A 27,150-nucleotide genomic window follows, 5' to 3' on the forward strand; every position below is an offset into this window, starting at 1 on the left:
ACCCCAATTCAGGTCCTCCAGGGGTGAATAACTTAAAGGACTTACTGGTACACCGGAGTCCTGAGTGGGGGCATGGCCTCAACTGGAAGAGGCAGGGCCTTTCAAGATTTAAAGGCCCTGGGGCTCTGGCTGGAAGCCACAGGACCTTTAAATCACCCTGGAGCTACCAGCTGCAGAGGCCTCTGGGAGCCCCAGGGCAAATTAAGGTGCCTGGAGCTCCGGCAGGGATTTAAAGGGCCCGGGGCTCCCTGCAGTGGCTGGAGTCCTGGGCCCTTTAAATCACCGCCGCGGAAGCCGGTCCAGTCTGGCATAGTGTACTGGCTCTTGCCGGTATGCTGTACTGGCTTACTTTCACCTCTGGGGTCCTCTTATAATCATGGAATAGAATCCTAGAATATCAGGGTTGGAAGGGACCTCAGGAGGTCATCTAGTCCAACCCCCTGCTCAAAGCAGGACCAATCCCCAAATAAATCCCCAAATCGCCCCCTCAAGAATTGAACTCACAACCCTGGTTTTAGCAGGCCAATGCTCAAACCACTGAGCTATCCCTGTGCCCCGCTCTGCCCCTTGTTTAATGTCAGGTGGATATGAAATGTTGGCACAATTTAATGTGATTCCCATTAGCTATCTGGGAGAATGTGTGGGAAAGAATTGGCTTCTTAGAAGAGATGTGTGAATGATTAACACTACACTACCTAAGCTGTGTGAACATGAGGTGGGTCAGCTTTGGGAGTGAAAACTAGGTCAGGGAGAAAGAGACAGGGATTGGTGTTGTAGGAGCAGCTTGCGATTTTTTTTTTTAACGGATTTTCCAAAAATCTATTTGTTGCACACACTGAGAGGCAATAGATGTGTGGTGAAGCAGTCACTATGTGTGTGGCTTCATGCAATGGAGCCATAGCACAGATGTCCATTCACCCTACTTTATTCACATCATAAATTCTAATGTTAAGGGATTCCATGACCTCTATCTCCTCCACTCCCAACCAGGTGGAAATGGTCTGTATCAGCTACTGGTTAAAATTCTGAAGACTCAACATTTCATTTTAAACTTTCTCATATTTTGAGGATACAATAAAATAAAATACATCTGAAATTCTAAGGAGAGTGAAATTATAAGAGTATAAGGTTGCTTGAGATGTAACTGTGAAACATTTTCTAATGAATGATTGTTAATCTGTTTGTCACTTTTACACAGCTCTCATCCAAGCAGCTGGTTGCTTTTCAGAAAGAAACCTTAGAATACCGTGAGGTCCCCTCGTCCGTGACAGTGAACTCAGATGCTTCAGCATAAATAGTGTATTCAGATGGACACATTGTGCTGCTTGACATGTCGCTCATAAATTTTGCTTGGCCGAAGTTTCAGACACGTTGCCCTGCCAATTGCTGAGCTCCTTCTAAGTTGCGCTGAGCGCCCTCCACTCCTGTTGATTTCACTGGAATGCTCAGCACCTTGTGAGATCAATTTTAGATATTTAATGAAGTCAAGCAGAATGACTATTTCTGAAGATGAGGAGAGGACTTTACAAGAATTCCTCCCCTCCATCCATTGTGGTTTGTCTTAAGTTTTCAGAAACTATTAAATTCTGCTTGCCATGTCACTGTCTGATAGCCCATGTAACTGCACTGACCCAAGCATGGTGTGTAAGTAGTCTCAAGAGGGGACTCAGTAAGCCTGACCCTACAGTTCCTCTTCAGCATCCTCCTTCTTCCAGGTAGCCCATGTAGAGATGTGAGGGGGTGTTCTTACACCCTTGTCTGGACACTTTGTCCACATCACAATCTAGCCCTAAGCTTTCAGTGTGGGCATAATGAGCTCACAATCCATATTGTTTTTTCAGATTTTAAACGGCTTCTGAGTCTCAAAAGAAATGCTCCTTACATTCACAAGTCTAACTGCCAGTGGGATGACTTACATGCTACTGTGATGTTTTTATTGTTTTGTTTTGTCTTTTAAGGCTCATGTAAGTTTTGATTCTTTTACGATTTTCAACATCTATACTCACCAAGATTGATAATACAGCTGATACAGTACCTATATTTGAATGGCAAAAAAGAGTATTTTTTAGGTATTATGAACCAAGAAAGATTGCTAATGTTAAAGAGACCAGTGCATTACCCAGATTCAACTCCAGTTGTAGCATTCAATTCAGTTGGCTGTAATTGGGATGGTAGTAACACATACCACATGTGACTATTTTTGCATGTGAATTAACATGCATTCTTCATAAACAATAAATTGGTAGGTCACTAGGTGGTGTTTAAGTTGTAGGGAAGCTCTGGTTAAGGTGAGCATTGCAGAGAAGACGTTTGCTATCCGTGTGGCTAGATAGAAAGAGATGCTAATATCAATCCATTTCCATCTTCTCTTTATTAATCCACTCAATTGGACACCAGATCCAGAAAGGAATCAAAAGCTGGTTTTGATTATTTTCCTTGTGGATTTCTTTCTGCTATTGCTCTTATTTCTGTTATACATATGTGGCTTGGATACTTCTGTCAGAGTCCAGTATCTCCACATTTCTCTGAATCCCTTGTGGGCTCATTTCTCCGTTTCCTTACGTTCGTCCTATACTCTGGCACATTTTCCTGCCAGCTCGTATACATTTTGGATTGAGCCCTTACCTGTTGTTTTGTACTAAGTAGGACTCTGAGGCTATGCTGGATCTCTAAATTTAAGTTCCAAAATCCAAATTTAAGCACTTAAATAAGTGTCCTACTTTTCAAAAATGCTAAGCAGCAGTAGTTTTCATTGACTTTGATGAAAGCAGATGAGTGCTTGCTTTTGAAAATCAAGCCCTTTGCTTAGTTGTCTAAGCATTTAAGAGTCTAACTTCAGGCAGTCTTTTTAAAAAAAAACCTTGCTGTGAATGTATATTTACATAACTGCTTTTATTATTTATACCATTTAGAAACATCTTGAGGATTATAAGTATAAATGGTGTAGGTACTACATAGTATCTAAGTATACATTTCCTTCATAAAATCTTTGAAAGTTCTATAGATAAACCATTTCATAATATTTTTCATACTTCCTTTTCATAATACTGTAACAATTTTACTAATTTACAGTACAAAGTAATAAGCTAGTTTCAAAAAGTCAGCATCCAAATAATATTATTTTCAATGTTCATATGCCTGAAAATCATGGAGACAATGAAATTCCTTCTCAAAGGGGAAAGCAACACTGCCAACTTATCTCTTTGTCTAGAGATAATTTAACACAGGGCTGGCTTTAGGAAGTGCAGGGCCCGATTCGAATATCTGGCAGCAGTCCGGGTCTTCAGCAGCACTTCGGCGGTGGGCCCTTCACTTGCTCTGGGTTTTCTGCGGCACTGAAGGACCCGCCACTGAAGTGCCGCTGAAGACCTGGACCACTGCCAGGTGAGTAAAAATTAAAAAGTTAAGCGCTCTTCTTTAGGGCACAGGGCCTTCTTAGGTGCAGGTACGGGACCCTCTGAGGTGCAGAGCCCAATTCGGGGAAATCGGCCTAAAGCTGGCCCTGACTTAACATTTCTCTAATCTTTTGTCCCCCATGAATCACAGACTGATGGAACTCAACCATTTCTGGGGTGACACGTAGCAAACATTTATCAGCACTATAACACACACACTATATAGCACTTTAAAACAGGAAATAAAGAATAACTAGTTGAAATAAAAGGGAATTCAGGTGGCAAAATATAATCGGGCACCATCAGTGTGCTCAAGACTGTATAAAATACAGAAGAAGAAATAGTGCTTCCCCCAATATGTGTCTATAATAATTAATAGTAACTTACATAGCACCTTTAATTCAAAAGAACCCAAAACACTTTATGTACTATATTACCTACAGATGTAACGTCACCTACAACAAGAATAATTCCCAGAACAAGTAGACAACATGTATCAGGTACAATGAGTTTGTCCAGGATGCAAGGATTAATAGCTCTAATCTTGCAACATGTTTCATGTTATTTTGAATAACCACCAGTTATTTCATTGTTGGTTTCACATCTCATCTGAAAGGTGACATATCCAGCAAAAGATTATGCAGATACCATCTAAGTATCATGTTTATTTGTCTCATACATATTGTACTGTAATGAAAACATGTTGGAATGATGCATGTTGAAAGAATTCAGGCACTTCCTAACATACAGATGCTCTTGAGTGCTTAATATTTGTATACCACTTACTCCATTACAACAGTACCACAGGATTTTTTTTTAATTAAATATATTTGCAATGTATAAGCCATGGTAGGCCTTCTCTTTGGAAACCACCCCCTGTATGATCTGTGACTTCACACAATGCTGCTTCTCTTAATAGGCGATGTGCAGGCACACATCTGTGACCATGGATAGAGATAATTTAAGAACACAATTAAATGACTCAACTCAAAGATTCACACATAGGAAAGTATTTGCTACTGTAGTTAATATTCTACCTGTTCCTGCTGGGGGAATCAATGGAGGTTACATTTAGAACAAACAGAAAAAAATAGCTTTTTTTTCATTCAGTTTGCAAAGACTACGTGTGGCATTCATGGTTTTAAGAGGTCATGGAGTCAAAGATTGTAACTGGATTTTAAACTGACCTGGAGAGCTGCTGTTATTGCTGTGCATGCTAAGATAAAGTTGATCAAAACTTGAGCTTCAAGGTAAAAGATGACTGCCATAAGGATCACAGAAGGATTTTTTCTCATATGTGCATCATTGTACAATTAGTTACATGCAGCATGGGATTGCTTTTGCCTTTCTTTGGATCATCAATTACACCTCTACCTCAATATAACGCTGTCCTCGGAAGCCAAAAAACTTATCATGTTATAGGTGAAACCGTGTTATATTGAACTTGCTTTGATCCACCGGAGTGCGCAGCCCCGCCCCCCTGGAGCACTGCTTTGCCGCATTATATCTGAATTCATGTTATATCGGGCCACGTTATATCGAGGTAGTGGTGTATTTGGTCTTGTAGGAGAGAAAGTATTGCACTTCTATCTAATCCATGTACTGAGGTTTTTGTACAATGACATAACTTTCTGGAAGTTATGCTCTTCTGCAACCACAATTGATTGGGCTAGGTACGGGAATCACTGGATGATATTCCCTTGGCCTGTGTTATGCGGGACCTTAGTGAGGTGCTCAGAATAGTCCCTACTCTATGACCTTATCTTAATAGATGAAATCTATTCAGCTTTATAGATGAAATCCTGCTACAAGGAATTCCTGGTACTTATGACCCCTTTTGTTGAGATTTTCTAACCATTTTTTGATTTCTTTAATTGTTACCAGATTCGCAAATCAAGTAAGAACATAAGTGATCTCTCTCCTGCCATCCATCTCCACCCTCTGACAAAGAGAGGCTAGGGACACCATTCCTTACCCATCCTGGCTAATAGCTGTTAATGAACTTAATCTCCATGAATTTATCTAGTTCTCTTTTAAACCCTGTTATAGTCTTGGCCTTCACAACCTCCTCAGGCAAGGAGTTCCACAAGTTGACTGAGTGCTGTGTGAAGAACTACTTCCTTTTATTTGTTTTAAACCTGCTGCCCATTAATTTCATTTGGTGGGCCCTAGTTCTTATATTATGGGAACAAATAAATAACTTTTCCTTATTCACTTTCTCCACACCACTCATGATTTTATATACCTCGATCATATCCCCCCTTAGTCTCCTCTTTTCCAAGCTGAAGAGTGCTAGCCTCTTTAATCTCTCCTCATATGGGACCCGTTCCAAACCCCTAATCATTTTAGTTACCTTTCTCTGAACCTTTCCTAATGCCAGTATATCTTTTTTGAAATGAGGAGACCACATCTGTACACAATATTCAAGATGGTATGCATACCATGGATTTATATAAGGGTAATAAGATACTCTCCGTCTTATTCTCTATCCTTCCCCTCCCTCCCTCCCCCCCCCTCCCCCAATGTGTGGATACAGCTGTGGGAATGACTTCAATTCAGACTCCACTCTGGATACACAAGGTGGTTCAAACTCCATGGCTTGACACTGGTTGAATCAGTACCTAGTCAGACCCCAGGTTTGGGGTACCATAAAGGGGGATACTATCCCTTGTGTGTGTCTACTTAGTTCTCTCTCAAAGAGGAAGTATCATACTCCATAAATCAAATTCTACTCAGTCACACCAGGCAAAACCAGAAGTAACTCCTTTGAAGCCTATGGAGTGTAAATCCAGTGTGAATCAAGTTTCTGATCACCCAGAAGTCATGATATTATGTATGGTCTAAATATTATAATGTTCCTGTGTTACTTAATTCTCATTTGTCCTGAGGCAAATGCATAGTTTTATGTTTAAATAACATGAAACATATTGGAGCAGAATTATATATCAGAGAGGAATAGCTTATATGGGAACACAGATCCTATATAAAATTTAAAATGTCATGTTACAAGTAGGTTTCATCTCAGTGAGCTTTAAAATAACTTTCCGTGACCGAGATGAAGAAGATAAGCTGTTTGATTTATAGCCCAGTTCCAAAATAGAAAATTGATTGTAAATGTCTCTTCTCTAAGAAGGAGCTGGAGGTGATGAGACTGAAAAAAAGTTTGAATTTATTTTTAATTTTACTAAAGGATGAATTTTGAGTGACAGGATTTGGTTGCTAGTTTTGTCTCCCCTCCCCCCCGCAAATTAGCTATTTTACATTGAACTTTCCATAAACTTGTGGTGGCATAATATCTTTTTAAAGACCTTTTCACTTGGTTTAGACCATGCCAACTTCCTCAAAACTGGCCTCATGTATCTGGATTTTTTATATTTTGGTTGTTGTCACAGACTTACTGGCTCTGGGGTATGTAAAACACCAAATATTTTTAAAATAGGTGTTTTAAGTGAGCTTACTAACAGTGACTTAATTAAAATCTGACTGACTAGGTTGCATGGCTTCAAGATAGTACTGCACCTGATTTGCCCAAAGACCTTGGAGAGAGGTGTTGTAACGCAGATGGATTAAGCCAAGTTTGCAAACCATAAGAATCAAGGGTAAGGTGGAGAAGCATCACTTTCCAGGTCGACAAGCCACCTGAGGGAAGACTGACATTCCAGAACCCCCAAAACTGATCACCTCAGGAAGAGGAAGTCATGACCCCAACAAACAGGCCACTCCAGCCTTTGGCCAGTCCCTCCCTGCACCCAAAGGAGTCCTGCTAGTAAGAAGTGCTAGCCAGCATAATATCACTGTCTGGTCCTTGGTGGCAGTCCCAACTCCAACTTGCTGAGAATCCAAGAGACTGTGAGAGTTGAAGCATTTTCAAAACTTTTTTTTATCTTAAGTATCTTTTTATTTTTCCCACTTCTATTTTGTTTGTCTCTTGTTTTTATTAACGAGGAGACATCCCAGCCTTTTTGTCCTTTTTTATTTTTAAGGTATGAAAGTGCGGCTGCCTGCAAGTATGTATATGAGCACACCCATAAAGTCCATATGGGGAAGGCACGAGAAAGAAATGTTCCCCAGGTTTTGACAGCCCAAAATAATGTCTTATAAAATTACAGTGTGCTCTGTGTTCTATGTTTAAAAGCCTTGAGAGACTTGAAATTATCATCTCTAACTTCTTTTAAAGTCTGTATTACAGTATTATAATACAGGAAAAAGGGGTTAGCTAGCACCTAAGAATAGAATTCTAAGGAGGAAGTATTATAATTGGTTTCTGGTTATGGCATAGACATTAGATAATAATTTGGTTTCAGTATTAAGCTACTAACCATCCAAGTTACAGATTTCATTGACTTTGGTTAAATTCCTTAGCTGGGATTTATAACGAATGGCCAGCCACCTTCTTAAAATTTGTATAAGGATGGATTGCTTTGGGCATTAATTTGATGATTTAACTAACTTGATAGTTTAACTCCAATCAAATACTGAGTCTAGTTTTTTTGATTTGATCTCAGTTTGATTTTGATTTGATAGTTATAATGCTCTTAGTCTAGTTTAATATTATTCATAGCACCTTCGCTTCAGTGATATGGTGTTTTGATTTTATTTTTGTCTTAACAAAATGTACAAGAGATTCTGACTCACATTTCTTTCAATACTCAACCTGGGTCCAGTACCTCTGAGGACCTGGGAGAATATTAGCCAATCAACTTAAATCCTGCCCCGTTCCCCCTCATTAATCCTTGGTTCTCAAATTTTATTCCGTTTTATTTTTCTTTAACAAAATCAGTCTCCTCTAGGGACCCCTGCAAAATCCACATAAGATTTCAAGTGCAGCAGGCTGCATTAGGATGTTTATACTAGTGAATATATTTATACACAGACATGTTCACTGCTGGCTCCCTATGAGCTCTACATCCGTCGAGGGTGCTTATGGACAGTTTAAGTTTATTCTTAGGGGGGGTGGCTTAATTTATGTCTGACATGGGCCACACTGAAAATTTTTATTAGCCAGAAGAGCTTGTAATGGTTAGGCAGTGTGTCAACCACACCCCTTTTTTGACCAAATCACACCTTCCCTTTAGAGCGTCACTAGCTGAAGCACAGAAAACATGCAAATCTGCACATAAACATCCTAGAGTATTGAAGAATCACTGCAGCCCTCAGCACACCTCCCTCAGATCTCTTTTCAGAGAGAAGCCAATATCGCAAGGATACTTCAGGATTTCACCATTAGCACAGACATTGTGCTCTATTGTTGGAACTGTTACATAAAGAAACTCTGGTTAGTGCAGCGAGCCTTGAAAGCTTTGCTTTGTAAAAGATGAAGTTGGAGAGAGCCCCTCTGATTTAATCCAGAGGATAACACTGGCCAAGGAGATAGTGAGGTCAACTAAATTGGATGGAGTATTCCTTCCTTTAAAGCATTCTCTGGGTAATCTCCTGTTCCCTCCTTTCTTGCAAATTGACTGCTTCCAATTAATGGTAGGTGCCAGGCTGACAGCCTTGCAGACTGGAGTCCTCTGTGAATTCACAGAACAAGTCCAGTTAAGACAGCAGCAAGCAAGTTTCTCTTATGTTGCTCCACCAAAATGCCTTAACCCTGATCCAGAGAGATCCACCAGTAAGGAGGAGCAAGTGGTGAAGTCTCCATGTTCATTCCCTCTCTTTCCTGAGAATGCCAGCATGAGTGCTGCCTGGCAGTGAAAGCTAGTTGCAGTAGTAAATTTTTAATGAAGGCAGCTGTCCAGTAAGAATAGAACTGAGACCAACTAATTTCATATATACCACTGAGCAGTTATCAGCTAATAACTCTGTGAACTGAACCTTGCTCACTCTACTCACAAGTAGCCACACTGATTGAATCAGGGCTAGTTGTGCAAGTGAGGCAAGTAGGCTTTGGTCCTGTGTTGCTGCCAACTTGGGCTTTATTTGAAGAAGTGTTAGGCCAATTCTTGAGCTTCTGTAAATTCATGTAACTTTGTTGACTTCAGAGCTCTACTGCTCTACACCAGCTGAGGTAATTCCACTCTAATGTCTCCATATCACTTAAGTCACCCATTGATTCATACTTCACATATTTTAAGGGGAAAACAAACTCTGTAATAGTACTCAATGATATAATTCTCATAAGCCCCTGAAACTTGGTCATTAGGCATTTTTCAGTCTTGAGAGAAGATCCCTTAGGGCTTGTCCCCACTTACTGGGGGAATCAATATGCGGCAATCAATCCACCATGGGTTGATTTAGCAGGTCTAGTGAACAGGGCCGGCTTTAGGGCAATTCACCCGATTCCTCCTAAGAGGGCCCCCACAATGTCCCTAAGGACTCTCCGCCGATGTGCCACCGAAGGTACTGGCAGCCAATGAGCTGATGCCGAAGTCCCACTACTGTCTTCGGCAGCAGCTCTTTTGAATCGGGCCCTGCAGTGCCTAAAGCCGGCCCTGCTAGTGAACACCCACTAAATCGACTGCCAATTGCTCTCCTGTCAACTCCAGTACTCCACTGGAATGAGAAGCATGAGGTAAGTCGATGGGAGAGTTTCTACGAGCGACCCAGTGTGCTGTAGACATCACAATAAGTCAACCTAAGCTACATAACTCCAGCTACGTTATTCACGTAGCTGGAGTTATGTAACTTAGATTGACTTAGCTCCATCGTGTAGACCTGCCCTTAATCTGTACTCTTTTTGACCAACATCTTGAGTGACATTGGCTCTGGAGGGTGAAGTGTTTCATGTCTTCTGGGATAGCCTGCAAAAAATGTCCAAACAACCACCTAAATGGTTTATAGCAAAATGTTTATTACGAAAATAATTAATTCAAACTGAAGTAGTGCAAGTATATCCAGTCTTGACAAGAACTAATCTAGAAAGGTACAATCTGTGTAATCATGTTCAAGGTTTATGTCTTAGTTTTATTGTTTCTGTACTCCAGACTGCTAGTTTGTTTGTCTCTTACTTGATGTCAGTGTGAGGCAAACCCACAGCCAAACCAGGGCTGCTCGCTCAGCTGCCCCTCTAACAGACTTCTTCATAGAGCCATGAGCACAGGCATGTACTTGGTGCAGTTCACCACTTCCCCTGACACTTGCCCCGTCTGTGGCATGAGGGAGACCCTGGCACACAATTACATTGAGTGCACCAGATTGCAGCCACTTTTCCAGCTCCTCCAGAACTGTATCTTCAGGTTCTGGCTGCACTTTTCCCTGCACCTCCTGATTTACACACTCTATCTGTATCCCCACAAAGTCACGAGATCTCCTCATCAACCTCTTCCTGGCGCTGGCCAAGGTGACCATCCACCATGTCAGCAGGAGGAAGCTGGATGTCGAGGTGCTCTGTGACTCTGGGGCCTATTTCCAATCCCTCCTGGAGTCATGTCTCCACGCAAAGTTCCTCTGGGCTGTGTCCACTGGCTCCCTGGACACCTTTGAGGAGCAGTGGGTGCTGTCAGGTGTTCTTTGCTGAGTGTCCCCCTCTGGATTCCTGCTTTTATACCTCTGATCCTCACTCTCATCCCTGTTTTTGCATTTGTTGCCCCCTGAACTTATTTGATGCCTGGATCCAGTGACTCCTCCCCTTATGCTGAGTAACACGGCTTTTAGATGTGGGCAGGTTTACGTCCTCCCATTCCCAGTGCTTCAATAAGCACCCCTCCAAAAGAGCTTCAGTGAGTCATCCCTCAGGCAGGTGGCAACATTTCAGCAGGACTAACACACCTTACCCACAAAGCCTGCTGTGACTGAGCCTTCAGGCATGTGGCAGCAGCCTATCTCTGAGCAGAGCCTGGGCACATGCCCCCCAGGCTCAGGTAGTTTCCCAACCTCAGCAGAGCTGCAGATCAGTCTGTCCAACTCAGCCAGGAGCCCTCCTGCTGCGCCATAGTGTAAACAGACTCTCTAGACTCCCAGCCTGCTCTTGATGCAGTTCCTGTTCCTGTCCCAGTCTTGCCTGAGCCCTGTTCCAGTCCTGTCCGTCCCAACTCTGACCTTGCTCCAGCCCGGCCACTGACCTGCTCTAGCCTTCTCTCTGCCTCCTGACCCTTTGGACTGACCACCCAGCTTCGACCTTAGGCCTGTATCTAGACTCCAGCTACACTACTGATTTGCCTTGTCCACAGACTCTGACCACCCAGCTTTGACCTCTTGCCTGCTCCTGAACTCTGTCTGCAGTACTCATTTTGGCTTGTTTATGGACTCTGCTCTTGATTTTGACCCCAGATCTCAGCTCCAGCACGAGTCTTGGCCCAACCCCAATTCTAAATCTGACTTCAACCTCCATTCCAACCACTAGGCCTGAGTATTGGGAGACAACACCTGGCAGTCAGTAGGGAAGTCAATGAGAATTCTAGCCCCCAAGTCCAGTATCTCTTGAATCCAGCTAAGGGTACTCTAGTTGCCTTTGTGACCTGGTGTGATTTTGTTCAGACAGTTGATCTCACAGGGAGACATGACAATCTGTCTCCATCATCCACTGTTCATTGCATACTCTTTAGAATCAGTGGGTTTTGCTGTCAGTTGGGGTTCCTGGCTTCTTGTAACCTTTAGAGCAAGTAAGAGCTACCAACTTAAAGTGCAACCTCAAAAGGAGCACCTCCAAAATTCAATCTCTCTTGCCACATAAATGGCTTTTTGTTTCTCAGCCGAAATTAGTTCCATTCCCCCAGTCCTTGGCCCTAAGAGTGGTCTTATATCAAATAGGACTTCTTGTCAGATTAAAGTCAGTCTATCACAGATATAGACTTTAAAAGATCTCACTCTTCCATCAATCTAACAGATGTCAGGCAATTGCTTTTGCCATGAATAATACACATACAATATGTTAAATTGATCAAAGAGAAATGTGTTCTGCACTTGTCCTAAATGTGTAGGTTTCTTGAGCACAGTGTTCCACATTCACTACCTATGAGATCCTCACCTTACTCACACAGCTAGTCCTAAAAGCAAACCTGCAAACAAAATCCAAAGTGCTCCTTGGACATTGTGAAAGCACATGCTACCCTCCCACTGCTAATCCCAACAAAAGGGTAAAATGTACATGCAAACCTACATGCATTAAAGCTGCTGGACTTAAAGTAACTTTCTCCCCTCAAGAAAAACAATGGCTCAATGGTGAACACAGAAGTCACTCCTGTGGATTTTACAAAGCACTCTACCATCCTCCCAGCTCCCTGACCTCCATCCAATTGCACGGCGCCTGAAGGAGACATGCTGTCATTCGCCATCTTCCCCAGACCTATGCCCAAAAAGGTAAAAGGGACAAGGGGGGAGTTAGTGTGGATTCCACCAAAAGTAACTCCAATTTACGAAAGAATTCTTTTTGGTCCTAAGGGGAGCATGACCTGGAAGCCAGCCACTTTCTACCCTCCCCAAAACAGTGGAGATCCAATTTCATGCAGTTAAGTGTGGAGGCACCCTTGTGCTGTCTAAGGCCAGGGAGAAGTATGCAGCGGGAGCTTATTTCTGTGGGGAAAAAATAGTATGTGATTGTTTAATTAAAGACTGCATGTGCAAGGGGTGGGGAGAGCTGAATTAAAGCTGCACATGCAGCAGAGACTGAATAGAAGTACTAAGGACTTCAAGACAGGTCCCTTGGTGAGGGAATCATAAACATGAAGCAGTACCTTCTAAGCTTAGACAGTTCATTTTGTATAGGGTCCAGTGTATGAGTCAGAGGTCTACACTACATTTGCTTTAATTTAGCACTTTGCACTAGTTTTCCAACTTTCATCCACTTAGGTTTAGAATAAGTTGTATCTAAATCTTTTCATTTTAACAGTAATTTTAATAGTTTATTTTATTAATCAGACAGCAATATACTTTGGATGTTTATATTTTAACATACCTTAATTTGTATAGTGTACATATTATATAGTATGTGTTGTAAGCTGATCAAATTTAATCACAGAATTTACATGATTTATATATAAAATGAAATTATTTACCAACTGTTTGCTCAACCATCTCTAGGACTATTTCAACCATAAAAATAACTATTTGCAAATATTTGAAGAAAGATAGAAACATTTGTAAGCTAAATGATTTGGACTGAATAATTTGACCAGCTGTGCTCATGATCATTTTTCTGGATAAGGAAAACCAGGGCTAAATGCTTTTTGCAAGTAATTCTGTATTTGGAGATCTGTGCAAAATGCAGATTTTTCAAAACATAATATTTCCAAAAAGCAATGAAGAGTCCCATGTCAGTCCAGGCATCTGACAAAGTGCGTATTCACCCACGAAAGCTCATGCTTCAATACATCTGTTAGTCTATAAGGTGCCACAGGTCTCTTTGTTACTTTTTACAGATCCAGACTAACACAGCTATCCCTCTGATACATAATATTTCCAGTGATCTAAAAGTAATCATCCATGGATAATTTTGAAATGTATGAAGTCTCCATTACTAAGTGAGGCTTGTATTTCAGTTAAGTCTTTTGTTCTATATTAAAATGAAGATTGCTTTGTGCAATCTTGCAAAATAAATGTAGGTACGTTCAGAGGAGTCATTTGTGAAAGATACAATAAACTGAAGGAGATCATGTAAACTTGACCCTAGAGATTGAGAGTCAGAGCTGATCAATGTTTTTCTATTAATTTTTAAAGTAACATTATTTTTCACTGTTTATCTCATTGGCGGTAGGTTGGCAGGAGCCCAGAACTCATTGCATGTTGAATTCTAGCTGATCGACTTTTCTAAGTACAACACAGTGGTAGGCGACACTGACATCCAGTGAGCTAGTTCAACATTAAGACTCTTTTGCTCACATATAGCTCCAGTGTATGATCTTGCTTATTTTAGGTTTGATCCTTCCAGGTAATGAGCATTTTCTAGGAGGTGCAAGGTGCCCTCTGCTCATCTCACTCACTTCATAGGGAGCACTGGGTACTGATCATTTTGCCCAAGAAGCAAAGCACCTCCCGGGATCAGGCCCTTTATTTGCAAGATCTCCTTTCTCAGTCTCTGGTTTGCTTCATCAAGTTATATCGTAGATTCATAGGGCCAAATGCTGCCCTCTATTACACCAAGTGCAATCCCATGGACTTTAATGCTTATGTAACCCTTCTGCCCATCTAAGTTGGCAGCAACAAGGGCCGGGTTCTGTATCTAGGGGTTCTGTTTCAATAACGCAATGCAAAACCGGCTCGAGCCCCCACCCAGTGACCTGGGACAATTACATACCACCACCCTGGGTGCCTCTAAGAGGCAATACTTCCCCTCTCGCAAGCACGGAGTCTAAGTGTAACAGAAAATGTTTAATAACATGAGGTAAATGACATCAGCATTAAATTGGAAAAACACCACAAACAGGATTCATAACACAAACCATGAGCAAAAAACCCCACTCCAGCAAATTGGGCTGTGTCCTTTCCCTTTGGTTCTTGAATCCAGCAACCCAAATATCACCCAAAGTCTCTTGGGTCCAGCAACCACCCAAAGTCCCAAAAGTCCAACAGACCCCAAAGTCTCTGTCCCTAGTCAGTGCAGCCCCAGAGTAAAAGGGGGGGGGCACACAGGGTGTTAAGGGGCACCTTACGTGATCCGAGGCCGGCTGGCCATCTCTCCGTGGGGTTCTGCCACAGTCTTCACCACGAGCCAGTCCACTTCCTGCCGTCCACAAACTGCTCCGCTCTACAAGCTGCTCCGCTCCGCTTACCGACCTGTGAGCCGCTCCAGCCATCCCCGCAAACAGCTCCGCTCACCGTTCCTTGGGCCGCTCCAACCAGCCCCGCAAGGCTCCATGCCACTCGCTGCTCCTCCAGTTCCCACAAATTGCTCCACCAGCTGCTTAGCAATATAGCTTCAGGCTCCCCCACTAGTTAACAGCACTCAGTGATCTCAGCTCTTAGTAACTTTAGCTCTTTTGTGATTTCAGCTCTTAGCAATTAGGGGAGCCCCAGTGCTAGTGCACCATTGACCCACAGTGAATTCAGCTCAGCAGCCTGTAACTAGACTCCTAATAGAATCAAAGTTAGCTCTGACATTCAACCATGGACAGAGGAGGTAGTGCAATTGGTGTTTCAAACCCTCAGAGGGGGCCCATGCCATCAGGTACAAATACCTATCCCCATCCTCTCTCCATTCACTGGGTTTTGTAACCCATGCCCCTTGTAAAGCAAGTGCTAGTTAGGTAATGATGAAGAACTCACTCAGTCCTTCTGTCATACAACAGTTCCACTGGCCTTGATTCACAGAATCAGGGTAACAAAACTTTATTCTTCCTGCCCCAATAACAGAGAAAACTGGGGATCCCACGCCAGCCAAAGTAACCACTTTGAGTTGCTGTTGTTTCATGCCAGGCGAGTGGGTGTGCCTATGCAAACAAGATCAGCCCCTGGAGTTCTTTTCCACACTCGCCATAATTCACCACCAGATGTCAGGGTAGAGCTCATCCTGACTCTGCTTACACTTGTGTGCAACTCAGGACAGAAATTTGGCATAAAAGATGTATATTGCCTTCTGGGTGTGATGGAAGATTAAATCAGTTCTAAATCCACATTTGCTTAGCTCTGCCTTCTCTGTACTTTAAGCAGTGGGTTTTTGGCTTGTCTCTTGATTTTTAAATTTAGGAGGTGGTGTTTCTTCTCTGTTGCAATGATTCTGCAAAGGTTGCACAGTCCTTACAAGCAGCACACAAATCTTCAGGAACTATCACTTTCCAAACCAATGTTCTCATTTCCTCTCAGTCCCCACCCCAGGGCATTGGTGGACTGGATCTCTAGTTTCTTTTATGATAGGGAAAAATCCAGCCCAGAGCAGAAGAATTCAGCGGAAAACTTTGGGAGTTCCTGTCTCTGTTTGCTATTTCTGCATGAGGGCACATCTAGCTCTGAGTAAAGATACCAACAAGTGCCACTGTCGATCTATATGTCAAGATGCTTGACGATGCACATCCACTTATCTGTAGAGAGGGTCAAGCCCTAAACTGGTAGTTTGATACATCTGTAACCACCTTGTGCATTACTATGACTCATGAATATATTGTAAACCATTCACGGGGCACTACACCTGTAATCAAGCTCTATGAATTAATTACATGTTTTAAACATTTTAGTTCAAATAAGATCCTCATATCATGAGGCTGATCTCTTTATTTGCTGAAAATAGAAAGAGAAAAACAATCAGCAATTACCAAAAGAAGGAAAAGTGTTATTTAGGAAAATGTGTTTGTTAAATGCATGTCAGCAGCAAGAGGGGAAAAGGTTATACTTTGGTTTTGTTCTTCCTTGTTATTCCCTGGTCCAAGAATGAAGATGTTAGTATCACATATTCTCTAGAGATTTCTGAAAGCCTGAGGCCTTCTTAATGCCCATCTAAGAGTTAAGAAAGAGTAATACCATACAAAAAATGAAAAGCTCATCATAATGTTGTCAGAACTTTTCTTCCAATAAACCACTCTGCTCATATTATGCCATAAGCATCTCCATCTTCTCCGATCTCATGGGGTCAAATTCATCTCTGACTTCCTTCCAAATAAATGGAGTTGCACTAGAGATGAATATACCCCATTTATTTTGTACCAAGTCCAGGAGAGAAGGGGAGGGAAATAACAGTTTCTTTTTAATCAAACATAAATAATTCAAGTAGCACAAGAACAAGAGGACATTCAATGAAATTAACAGGTGGGCAACTCAACCCTGATAAAAGGAAATTCTTTTTCACACACTAGTAATTAAACTGTGGAACTCAGTGCCCAAAAAAGTCATTGAGGCCAATAACTTAAGATTCACAAAGGACTGGAGATTTATAAGGATATCAGGAACATTCAGAGTTATTGGCACTCAACTTCCGGGGATTTCTCTGTTGTATGTAGCACAATCATTTTTAATACCACAGCCAATTAATCCCAGAATTTCCAGGAATATTCTAGTCATCTGTATGCAGAATCCAATTGGTTTCCGTGAAAATCAGAGCACCAGAGAAGCCTGGTTCTTAGGAAGTCAGGACACAGATTGCTTGATGCTGCAGGTGGAGGAATCTCTCCACCCCCATATCACCGCCCCTCCCCCGCCACATAACTGCCTACACATATTGGATGCAGCAGGTAATCTACTATGTAGGGAAGTTGTCTGTGGGCCGTAGTCTAAGGCCTGGTCTACACTAACCCCCCAATTCGAACTAAGGTACGCAACTTCAGCTATGTGAATAACGTAGCTGAAGTCGACGTACCTTAGTTCGAACTTACCGCGGTCCAGATGCGGCAGGCAGGCTCCCCCGTCGACTCCCCGTACTCCTCACGCCGAGCAGGATTACCGGAGTCGACGGGGAGCACTTCTGGGTTCGATTTATCGCGTCCAGACAAGACGCGATAAATCGAACCCAGAAGTTCGATTGCCCGCTGCCGAACCAGCGCGTAAGTATAGACAAGCCCTAAGAGAAGTAATGGAGCCATAGAGAGAGGCAAGGACCTAGAGAGTGCAGGGGAGCAGAGTGGCAAGAGAAAAAGTAAGGACTTGGGGAGGGAAGAGAGTGTGTGGCTGTGTGGGGAAGGGGAAGGCAGCAGGGACCAGAAGAATGGGATAGTGGCGGTAAGGGAAGCAGGGATCCATGGGAGGGGGCGCGGACAAAGGCAATGGAGCAGGGTGAGGAAGCAGGGAACCAGAGAGGAGTGGGAGAAATGGTATTGATGAGGGAAGCAGGGACCTGGTTGGGCAAACTGGAGTTGGGGATGGGAAGGAAAGCAGGGGCCTGGGATGGGATGGGGAAGTGGTGGAAGGTGGAAGAAGCTGGGATCTGGGATGAGGAAGCAGAGACCTTCGCGGGGGGAAGTGTGGAGGTGGGAGAGCAGTGTAGAGGTAGAAACCAGGGACCCCAAGGGGGGAAGGGGGATGGAGGGTGGCTAGGGGTTAAAAGCAGGGACCTGGGAGGAGTGTAGATGGGGAGGGGGAAACAGGGACAGGGTGAGAAATGGAAGGTGGAGGGGAGCAGAGACTGTTCATAACAAAGCCTAGATTTATCAGCTCAACTGCCCCAAGTATTGACTCTGGAAGGAGAAGGGCCGTGTGGGGAAAGGGAGGAATAAATTCCAGCCTGGGGATTGGATGGTGGTGGTAAAGGAGCGTTCTGGTGCCGGAAGAGTGTGGACCTCAGGTGGGAAGGGGATGGTGAGCAGGTTGACGAGTCACTTAAAGGAAAACATTTAGAAAAGAAGGTACTCAGACAGACCAAGGACATATGCAGCTTGGTTACTGACTTTCCTTATACCACTTACATAGGATTACATTAAATTAGTTGTAGTTTGTTAACTAGGGTTTGATACTAAGGTTGCCAATTTTGGTTGGACGTATTCCTGGGGGCTTCATCACATAAGATAATTTTAAATTAAAGATTAATCTTTAATTCCTGGAGACTTCATGACAATCCTGGAGGGCTGGGAACCCTATTTGATACACAGGTATTTTACTGGGTTTTCCCCCTCCTTCAGAGGATTTTCTCTATGTCTCTGTCAAATATCCAAGATTCCCCCCATTTCCTCTTGTTTTTTTATGACTCACCTTTCTCAAGGCCCTTAGAAATAATTCCTCCTTCTGCCTGAGCAAGATTGGAGCCCATCAATGTCACTCCTAAAGTGGATGGAGGGGTTATAAAATAAGGGGCTCACTACTGCTCAAAGGCTAAGTGCTGTGTGAGCTACTCAAATTCTCACAGAGGGAGACAGAGGGAGAAAGAATCTAGGTCACCTGACACTCAGTCTTTTTAACCACTAGGCAATGCTGCCTCTCTACTTGAACTGCAGGGGGGGGTATTTTATTGATCATGTAACCTAACATTTTAGATCCTATCATGTTACTACTTTCTTTTAGACCACAGAGGTTACCAGCTAATTGTTGCCCTGACAGAAGGAACAGATATTGGTATGGTCTTACATGGGCAAAGAATACAGTAACAGAGGCAATACATGCTTGGTGATGTTTAAGATATTAGAATTGCGATTGGATATTTGTTTTAGTTTAGAATGTGCTAAGGATTAAACCAAACCCTTCACCATTATCTGTTAATTCTGGGGATTTTTAAATATTAAGAATATCATGGGCAATGTATAAATGTTATTTTACCTTTTTAATTCCTAATTCTAGTTTACAAGCCAGACTCAGGATACTTGCTAGAATATATTAGTTTAATAGTGATAAGGCTGAATCACATACAAATACTCCAGACTTTAGAAAGTTCACACCTGGATCTGAACTGTGCAAATTAGGTCCGTCTTAGGCTAGATAGAATGTGCCAGGAAGGAGCAAAATCTAGTTGATATGGCACCAGAATCAGCATGGGGAGACCTGAGTGCTTGGCTTGGTCACTGTGACCTTGGCCAAGGCACTTCATCTCTTTGATTCTCTGTTTCCCCTTTTGCCCTTTGTCTCTGTTGTCTATTTATACCAGAAGTTTTCTGGGCAGAGACCATCTCTTATTATGTGTTTATACAGCACCTCTAAATGCTACTGTAATGCATATATAATAATAGTAATCAGAAGCTGAACTGTATTCCAGGAATCCATAACCGATGCACTCTTTCTTTTTAAATTGCAGAGACAAAGTATTAGAATGGCATAAAATATGGCCCAGTTCTATTACAAAAGAAGCGTCAATGCCCCTTACAGAGACCGCATCCCTCTTCGTATAGTGCGAGCAGAGTCTGAACTCTCCCCTGCCGAGAAAGCCTACTTGAACGCTGTGGAGAAAGGAGATTATGCCAGTGTGAAGAAAGCTCTGGAGGAAGCCGAAATTTATTTCAAGATCAATATTAATTGCATTGATCCTCTTGGAAGAACAGCTCTCCTTATTGCAATTGAAAATGAGAACCTGGAGCTCATTGAGCTGCTCTTAAGCTTTAATGTGTATCTCGGAGATGCGCTGCTGCATGCCATACGAAAGGAAGTCGTTGGAGCTGTGGAACTTTTATTAAATCACAAAAAGCCGAGTGGGGAGAAACAGGTACGTGCAAAATTCACTCTTGCTCTTGGTTTGCAAGCAAGTTTCTGTAGGTATATGCCAGGAATTGTCAAAAGGGAACCAAGAGTTTAAAAAAAAAATGACTCTTTCAAATTCAACATGTAGTGTTTTCAATATGATCGGTATCATTTTCATTTTGATTTGAGTGTCTCTGTTCTTAGCATTGGGTATTCTGTTCAATACAATAATATAATTCATGCTAATACATGGGAGATAAAAAGAAGTGTTTTCCTGGGATAGGTGAATGGCTTTGGAAAAACTATGTAATTTGAAACTGGGCATTTCCTTTGAACATTAATTCGATTTCAGATAATTCTGCCATTTTATTGGTGAAATGATTCCTGGACATATTAGGGCAAAATCCTGCTTCATGCAAAATTGCAACCTAACAGGAAGAGAATACTATGGATGAAATCCTGGTCCCATTGAAAATCAATGGCAACACTCTCATTGACTTTAATGGAGTCAGGATTTCACCCTTGATGTGGAGACCATCTACCACTTCAGTGACTGTGAGGCATGGTCAGCGTGACCCCTGGTCTTCATGGTCAGAACCTCAGCCTTGGCTGCATGCATAGCGATAGGCCCTCAACCTGTTCTCATAGGAGTGAAGGCAAACCTGTTCTTTCTCCCCATCATCCCTCAAAGGATGCATCATTAGATAGAAAATCTTTTTTAGAATAAATTGAAAGAGGCTTTAAGGTGTGTCCCTCTCTACCTCCCCCTGACTGCACTAAGCCATCCTCCTTTAGGCGGCCAACATCCTCCATGCCAGACCCATTGTAAGGCCCTATTGAGGCAGGGTAGGATGTAAATTGTAATTTGGCAGATTCTTAGGGATCCTTTGGGATGAAAACCACTCTATAAATAGATGTAAGAGTCTATTCTATTCCTGTCTATTCCAATTTCCATATATTATAGGTGCTATATTAGTGCATAGTGAATTGAAATGACTGGAGCCCTTTCATAGGCAATGCATACAATATGATGTAATTACAGTATCTAGTACTTGCTATGGATATAATTGCAGATGATAAGTAAAAAGTATAATTTTTGTGTCAATAAAATAATAGGAATTCAATGTTATTTTTGGTGAAAGAGTACAATATGTTGGGTCCTTACCCAGCTGTGTATAGAACAATGGCTTTATCTCAGCATAAATGGATGGAAATTAGATTCATTTTATGCTTGCCTCATTTCCATTATTTCTCACCCTATTGCATAGCTCACAGGGTATGAGGAGACAATTCAAAGGAGAAGAATGGTCTTGTGGTTAAGGTACTGGATGAGGAATTAGCAGCTTTAGGTTCAACACCCCACTCTCCATCAAGTCACTTAAACTTTGAAGGCCTTAATTCCTCATCTGTGAAATAGGAGTATGTGATAGGCTCTCAGAGGGCCAGGTTGCCTAGCAGTTAGCATACCTGACCACCATACCCTGGTGTTTCTGTTAGAGGTGATAGAGATGCCCAATCCTAAATCACAAATGTTTGGAGCCTCTACCCACATCTGGGCCTTTTCTCTTAAGTCGGGGCTTGGTATGGGGGGACCAGGCTTTTACTTTCCATCAGGTCCTGATCCAGGGCCCTGTGGGAAGTAACACTTGGAGGGTCATCCCTTCAGAGAGTCAAAGCCTGCCAGCCTGAGCTACTGCCTACCTATGTGCTCCTGGGGTATGGCCCCGAAAGTCCAATCAATCATTTAACAGAAAGTCTAAATGAGCAGGGCCTTGCAGGTTTCAAACGGGGGCAGGGTGGTTGGAGAAGAACCAGCCTGGGACTTTATCTGCTTTGTGGTCCCATTGCAGGCTCTACCTTCAGGCTGACTTCCCAGAGAAGGATTCATCTCTCTTGCAGCCTGTCCACTATTCTTTGCCTGTGCTTCTGAGGTTTTTTTTTAACCCTCTCTTCCAATTGCAGTGGGCTTGCCAGGCCCAGAGGAGTGGGGCTACCTGGGCCCAGTATTGCCTTTTAATAATGATAGATGCTGTAGGTTGGTAATCATGTGGCCTGATGCCAGCTATTCATGATATAGCAGGATGAAGTTCGGATTTCCTTTTGTGCATGTGTTATGTTTTCTATTATCATGTATTATTTGTATTACCACAGTGAATAGGAGTCCCAGCCATAGGCCAGGACCACACTATGTTAGGCACTGTAAAAACAGAGTCCTAAAGGATGGTCCCTGCCTCAGAAGGTTTACAATCTAGCAATAAGACAAGAGACAGCAAATGGATACAGACAGGTGGGGGGTGGGGTACAATGAGACATAGTTGGTCAACATCATAGGTAGTGGTCTGTGCACAGTAACATTCGGGTGGGAAGCCACAGATAAGGTTGTAAGTTCATATCCTGAGAGAGTTTTTGAACTTCCGCTGTCTTTGGCAAAACAATCCTCCTGTCAGTTTGAAGCTTTTTGTACCTCGTCTTAGAGGAGAACTCAGACTTGTATTCCATAACCCACAACACCCACATTCACTCATGCAAACAGCACATCCCAGCATACCCGATAGAAACCCTGTGGGTGGGCTCTGCAAACACTGCAAAAATCTATGAATCAGTTTGCATACTTTGAAATGGTTATGAAATGTTTCATAGACACAAAAGGTGCGAATCTGCCCAAAAATATGAGGTGTTTATAAACATTGCAAGGCATTTTAGCAGAGATTGTGGCCTGGATTTCCAGCCATGTGCCTCCATTTGTGGGCATGCAAGATTCCTCCTGCACAAACATGAGCCTCCACATTGCAAATGCAAACATTGGCATGCGAACATGGACTTTCAGAAAGTCTCCTACAAGATCCCTCACCAAAGGCTCTTAAGCAAAGTAAGCTGTCATGGGGTAAGAGGGAAAGTCCTCTCATGGATCCATAACTGGTTAAAAGACAGAAAACAAAAGGTAGGAATAAATGGTCAGTTTCAGAATGGAGAGATGTAAATAGTGGGGTCCCCCAGGGATCTGTACTGGGACAAGTGCTGTTCAACATATTCATAAATGATCCAGAAAAAGGCGTAAACAGTGAAATGGCAAAAAGTGGAGACAATACAAAATTACTCAAGATAGTTAAGTCCAAAGCAGATTGCAAAGAGTTACAAAGGGATCTCACAAAACTGGAGGACTGGGCAACAGAATGGCAGATGAAATTCAATGTTGATAAATGCAAAGTAATACACACTGGAAAACATAGTCCAACCTATACATACAAAATGGTGAAATCTAAATTGGCTGTTATCACTCAAGAAAAAAATCTTGGGCTCATTGTGCATAGTTCTCTGAAAACATCCACTCAATATGCTGGGGCACTCAAAAAACAAACAAACAAAAATCTAATGGAATGTTAGGCATCATTAGGAAAGGGATAGATAATAAGATAGAAAATATCATTATGCTACTATACCAATTCATACCTTGAACACTGCCTGCAGTTCTGGTTACCCCATCTCAAACAAGATGTATTAGAATTGGAAAGGATACAGAGAAGGGCAACAAAAATGATTAAGGATGTAGAACAGCTTCTGTGTGAAGAGAGAATAAAAGACAGGGACTTTTCAGCTTGGAAAAGAGACAACTAAGAGGGGATATGATAGAGATCTATACAATTGTGAATGGTGTGGAGAAAGTGAATAACACAAAAACCAGGGGTCACCAAATGAAATTAATAGGCAGGAGGTTTAAAACAAACAAAAGGAAGTATTTCTTCACACAATGCACAGTCAACCCGTGGAACTTTTTGCCAGTAGATGTTGTGAAGGCAAAAACTAGAACAGAGTTCAAAAAAGAACTAGATACGTTCATGGAGTATAGGTCCATCAATAGCTATTAGTGGACGACAGGGGATGGATCTCTTGATGATTACCTGTTCTGTTAATTCCCTCTGAAGCACCTGGCATTGGCCACTGTTGAAAGACAGGATACTGGGTTAGATGGACCATTGGTCTGACCCAGTATGGCTGTTCTTCTGTTCTTATGTTGGCCCTTTAAATAGACTAATACTTTACTCACATGCATTGACACCCAAAGAAGCCATTAGCATTAGGTTTCTGCAAATGCAAATGATTTATTTGTTTTTAGGAATTAGTCATGTTAAAGGGAACATGTAAAATGTTTAATTTTTTTTGCAGGTATTTGCACCTGTAAAGCACATGAACATGTGTGCATATTTTGCACTTGCACAACTGGAGGCTACGCTGAGGCCTGACTGAAAATTCATTACAATAGGCTTAGGTTTTCCAACTCAAGTGCCTAAAATTAGCCACCAAAATCCTTATTTTAAGTACTTAGGAAGAGATTTTCAAAAACACAAAGGGCAGTTAAGCCCCCAACAACCCTGAAAAGTCAACTCCCAAATGTGTCTTTGAAAATCTCCCTCCTAAATTGTGGCTTGATATTTTAGCGTATTTTTGTTAATTTGTTATATTTACCATATGGTTTAAATGAATTGTTTTCATACTGGGTTGTTTACAACCCGTTAGCTTTGACTATTTGCGACTTGCTCTTCATTCCTCCTCATGTGTAGTTGGTCACCTAGGCTCTGTCTGTACTTACGGCAGTGTCTAGAGTACAGGCACTACATGTGTAGTTGCATGCCACAGTGAAAGTCAGGCTGCGTCCACACTTTTCACTGCAGTTCGTAGCTTCACGCTGCAGTGAAGGCTCAGTAACCTACAGGAGCCTTTCCCTGCTGCCAGAGCCTCCCTGCTGCCTCCCACTGCCAGAGCCTTTCCCCACTGCCGAAGCTTTGTTCTGTGGTGGGAAAAAGCTGTGGCGGCGGGTAAGCAGTGGAATACTACACTACTAAAAAAGATCAAGGTAGACGTTGGAGGCACTGCTTGGGCCTATAGAGAGTCGTAGGATATATATCCTAGGGTTCAGGCATGTAGGGCACTTTACTCACCTAAGCTGTCTCTCTTGGTCTACACTGCTGTTTATGCCCATGCTAGCTGTGCCTGCAGTGTCTATACTTCTACATGCTGCCATAAACCCTATGGCTTCACTGAGGTCAGTGGGGCCAGGATTTCAGCCCTATCACTATTTCCTCTCCTTGACTGAATGACTGAAACCATTTAAAAAGGAGAAAAATAAAAAGTGCACAAGGATTAATCCATTTCCACTATATTGCTAAAGCTCATGGAACGTTCGGGATTTTCATTAATACATGGAAGTTGTCTGAATACTAGCAAATAATAATGACTATGGCTTGAGAATTATAGTTAGGAAACTTGCAGCTGTTATTTACAGAAGTATTCATGTACAATATCGTTTTACTATTTGACAAGGGGATAATATGTTGTGTGGGGAGGTTGTCGCTAAAACTTACTTCAGCATCATACTCAAAAAGCAACATAAGAACATTTGATTAAACTAAAAGTAATTATTAAATATTTTTAGAGTTTAGAAATTCCTAGATAAGAGTCTATCACCAGCCATCCACTAGATCCCCAGACCCTACCTACTTTCCACATGCAGTATACTCTGCATTCCAGATAACACAGCCTGTGTACTATGGGGATTTTGAGTTTATTATCATTATATGTATCTATTTGGTGCCATCTGGTGCCTAGTAATGAGGTATATACATTTAATCGATTTGGATTCTACTTGACTCCTTCTGTCATTCAGTTAGTGAGTGAGGCTTCTGTGGCATCCATTATAGCAATTCAGGAAAAGGTCATTTTTGTCACTTGCATTATGTTTTCTAAACTTTCTGAGTTTCCCCAGCTGCTGGATCACATGTAAAAGCCAATAACAGGATTTAAGGTAGCTGAGCTGACTAAACTTATCCATGTTCTTCCAAATTATTAATTTTTCATAACCAGATGTCTCAAAAACTATCTGCCAAGATCTTATTGCCTATTATCCTGACCAATAGTAGAATATCTTTCTGAGAAAAGCTGTTTTCCTTTCCACTTTAGGATGAATAACTGGTTGTTATATCATGCTATTTTGCACTGTGCATACACACCCATGTAATAGAATGGAGGAGACTTTAAGCAGATAATTGAATAAAATGGAATGCCGTAGCTTTAACTTAATGTAATAGGTGTGTGCGGCTAGCACCATATATGGAATGTACTGTATTTCATTAAAATTGTGTGCATGGGTATTTTTGGAACCACATATTTCAGAAAGTTAGACAGTTGGAAAGTCTTTGAAATAGCTGATTAGTGGAGTGACAAATCAGTGTGGTAACTCTTCCACTGGTACCGCAGAGGAATTAATTTGTTAAGTTATTCTATTGGAATTCCAGAGGGTATATCAAAAATATGTATCAAGTGGATATGCGTTACATGAAGAGTGTATTTAAATGTTTCTCTGACCTGGAGTGTAGAATGACATTGTCACCTGGGCACCAGCAGATAGGCTCCCTGCTTTCAGTTCTGGTGCCTAGCCATGATATGGCTCACAGAAGCCAGAGCTGCAATTGCAGGAAAAATCCTGTTCAGCCCTTGGCTGGAGCATGCTTAGTCTGGATGGAATCTTTGGGGAATGTAGCAAGGCTCCACTGAGCATGTGCTAACTACAAAATTTCAAAGGCCTATAACTAAGGCTGCGAGTCTGTCATGGAGGTCACAGAAAGTCACGGATTCCATGACTTTCTGTGACCATCATGCAGGGCCGGCTCTAGGTTTTTTGCTGCCCCAAGCAAAAAAAAATTGTGGCTGCCCATCCTCCCCCCGCATGCTTTTTTTTTTGGCTTTTACACATGCTTGCACTTTGCAGTTTTGTTTAGACTGTTTAAAATTTAAAAAAAAATGAAAACAGAGAATTTGTAGTTAGTGAAATAAAACAATTTCCTACTAGTGTAATTTTAAC

General features: G+C 42.1%; 1 protein-coding gene across 2 annotated transcripts in view; it reads left to right on the top strand.

Annotated features, from left to right (window-relative positions):
- The window catches only part of TRPC4 (transient receptor potential cation channel subfamily C member 4), a 207,582-nt gene that overhangs the window by 59,305 nt on the left and 121,127 nt on the right, over positions 1–27,150 (top strand). For both annotated transcript variants that reach the window (XM_054015240.1, XM_054015241.1), the window contains exon 2: positions 19,915–20,319. In XM_054015240.1, coding sequence (XP_053871215.1) covers positions 19,942–20,319 — 378 coding nt within the window. In that variant the 5' untranslated portion in view covers positions 19,915–19,941. The remainder of the gene's footprint in view (positions 1–19,914; positions 20,320–27,150) is intronic.

The sequence above is a fragment of the Malaclemys terrapin genome, chromosome 1, assembly GCF_027887155.1.
Source record: "Malaclemys terrapin pileata isolate rMalTer1 chromosome 1, rMalTer1.hap1, whole genome shotgun sequence".
In the NCBI taxonomy this organism is placed as follows: Eukaryota; Metazoa; Chordata; order Testudines; family Emydidae; genus Malaclemys; species Malaclemys terrapin.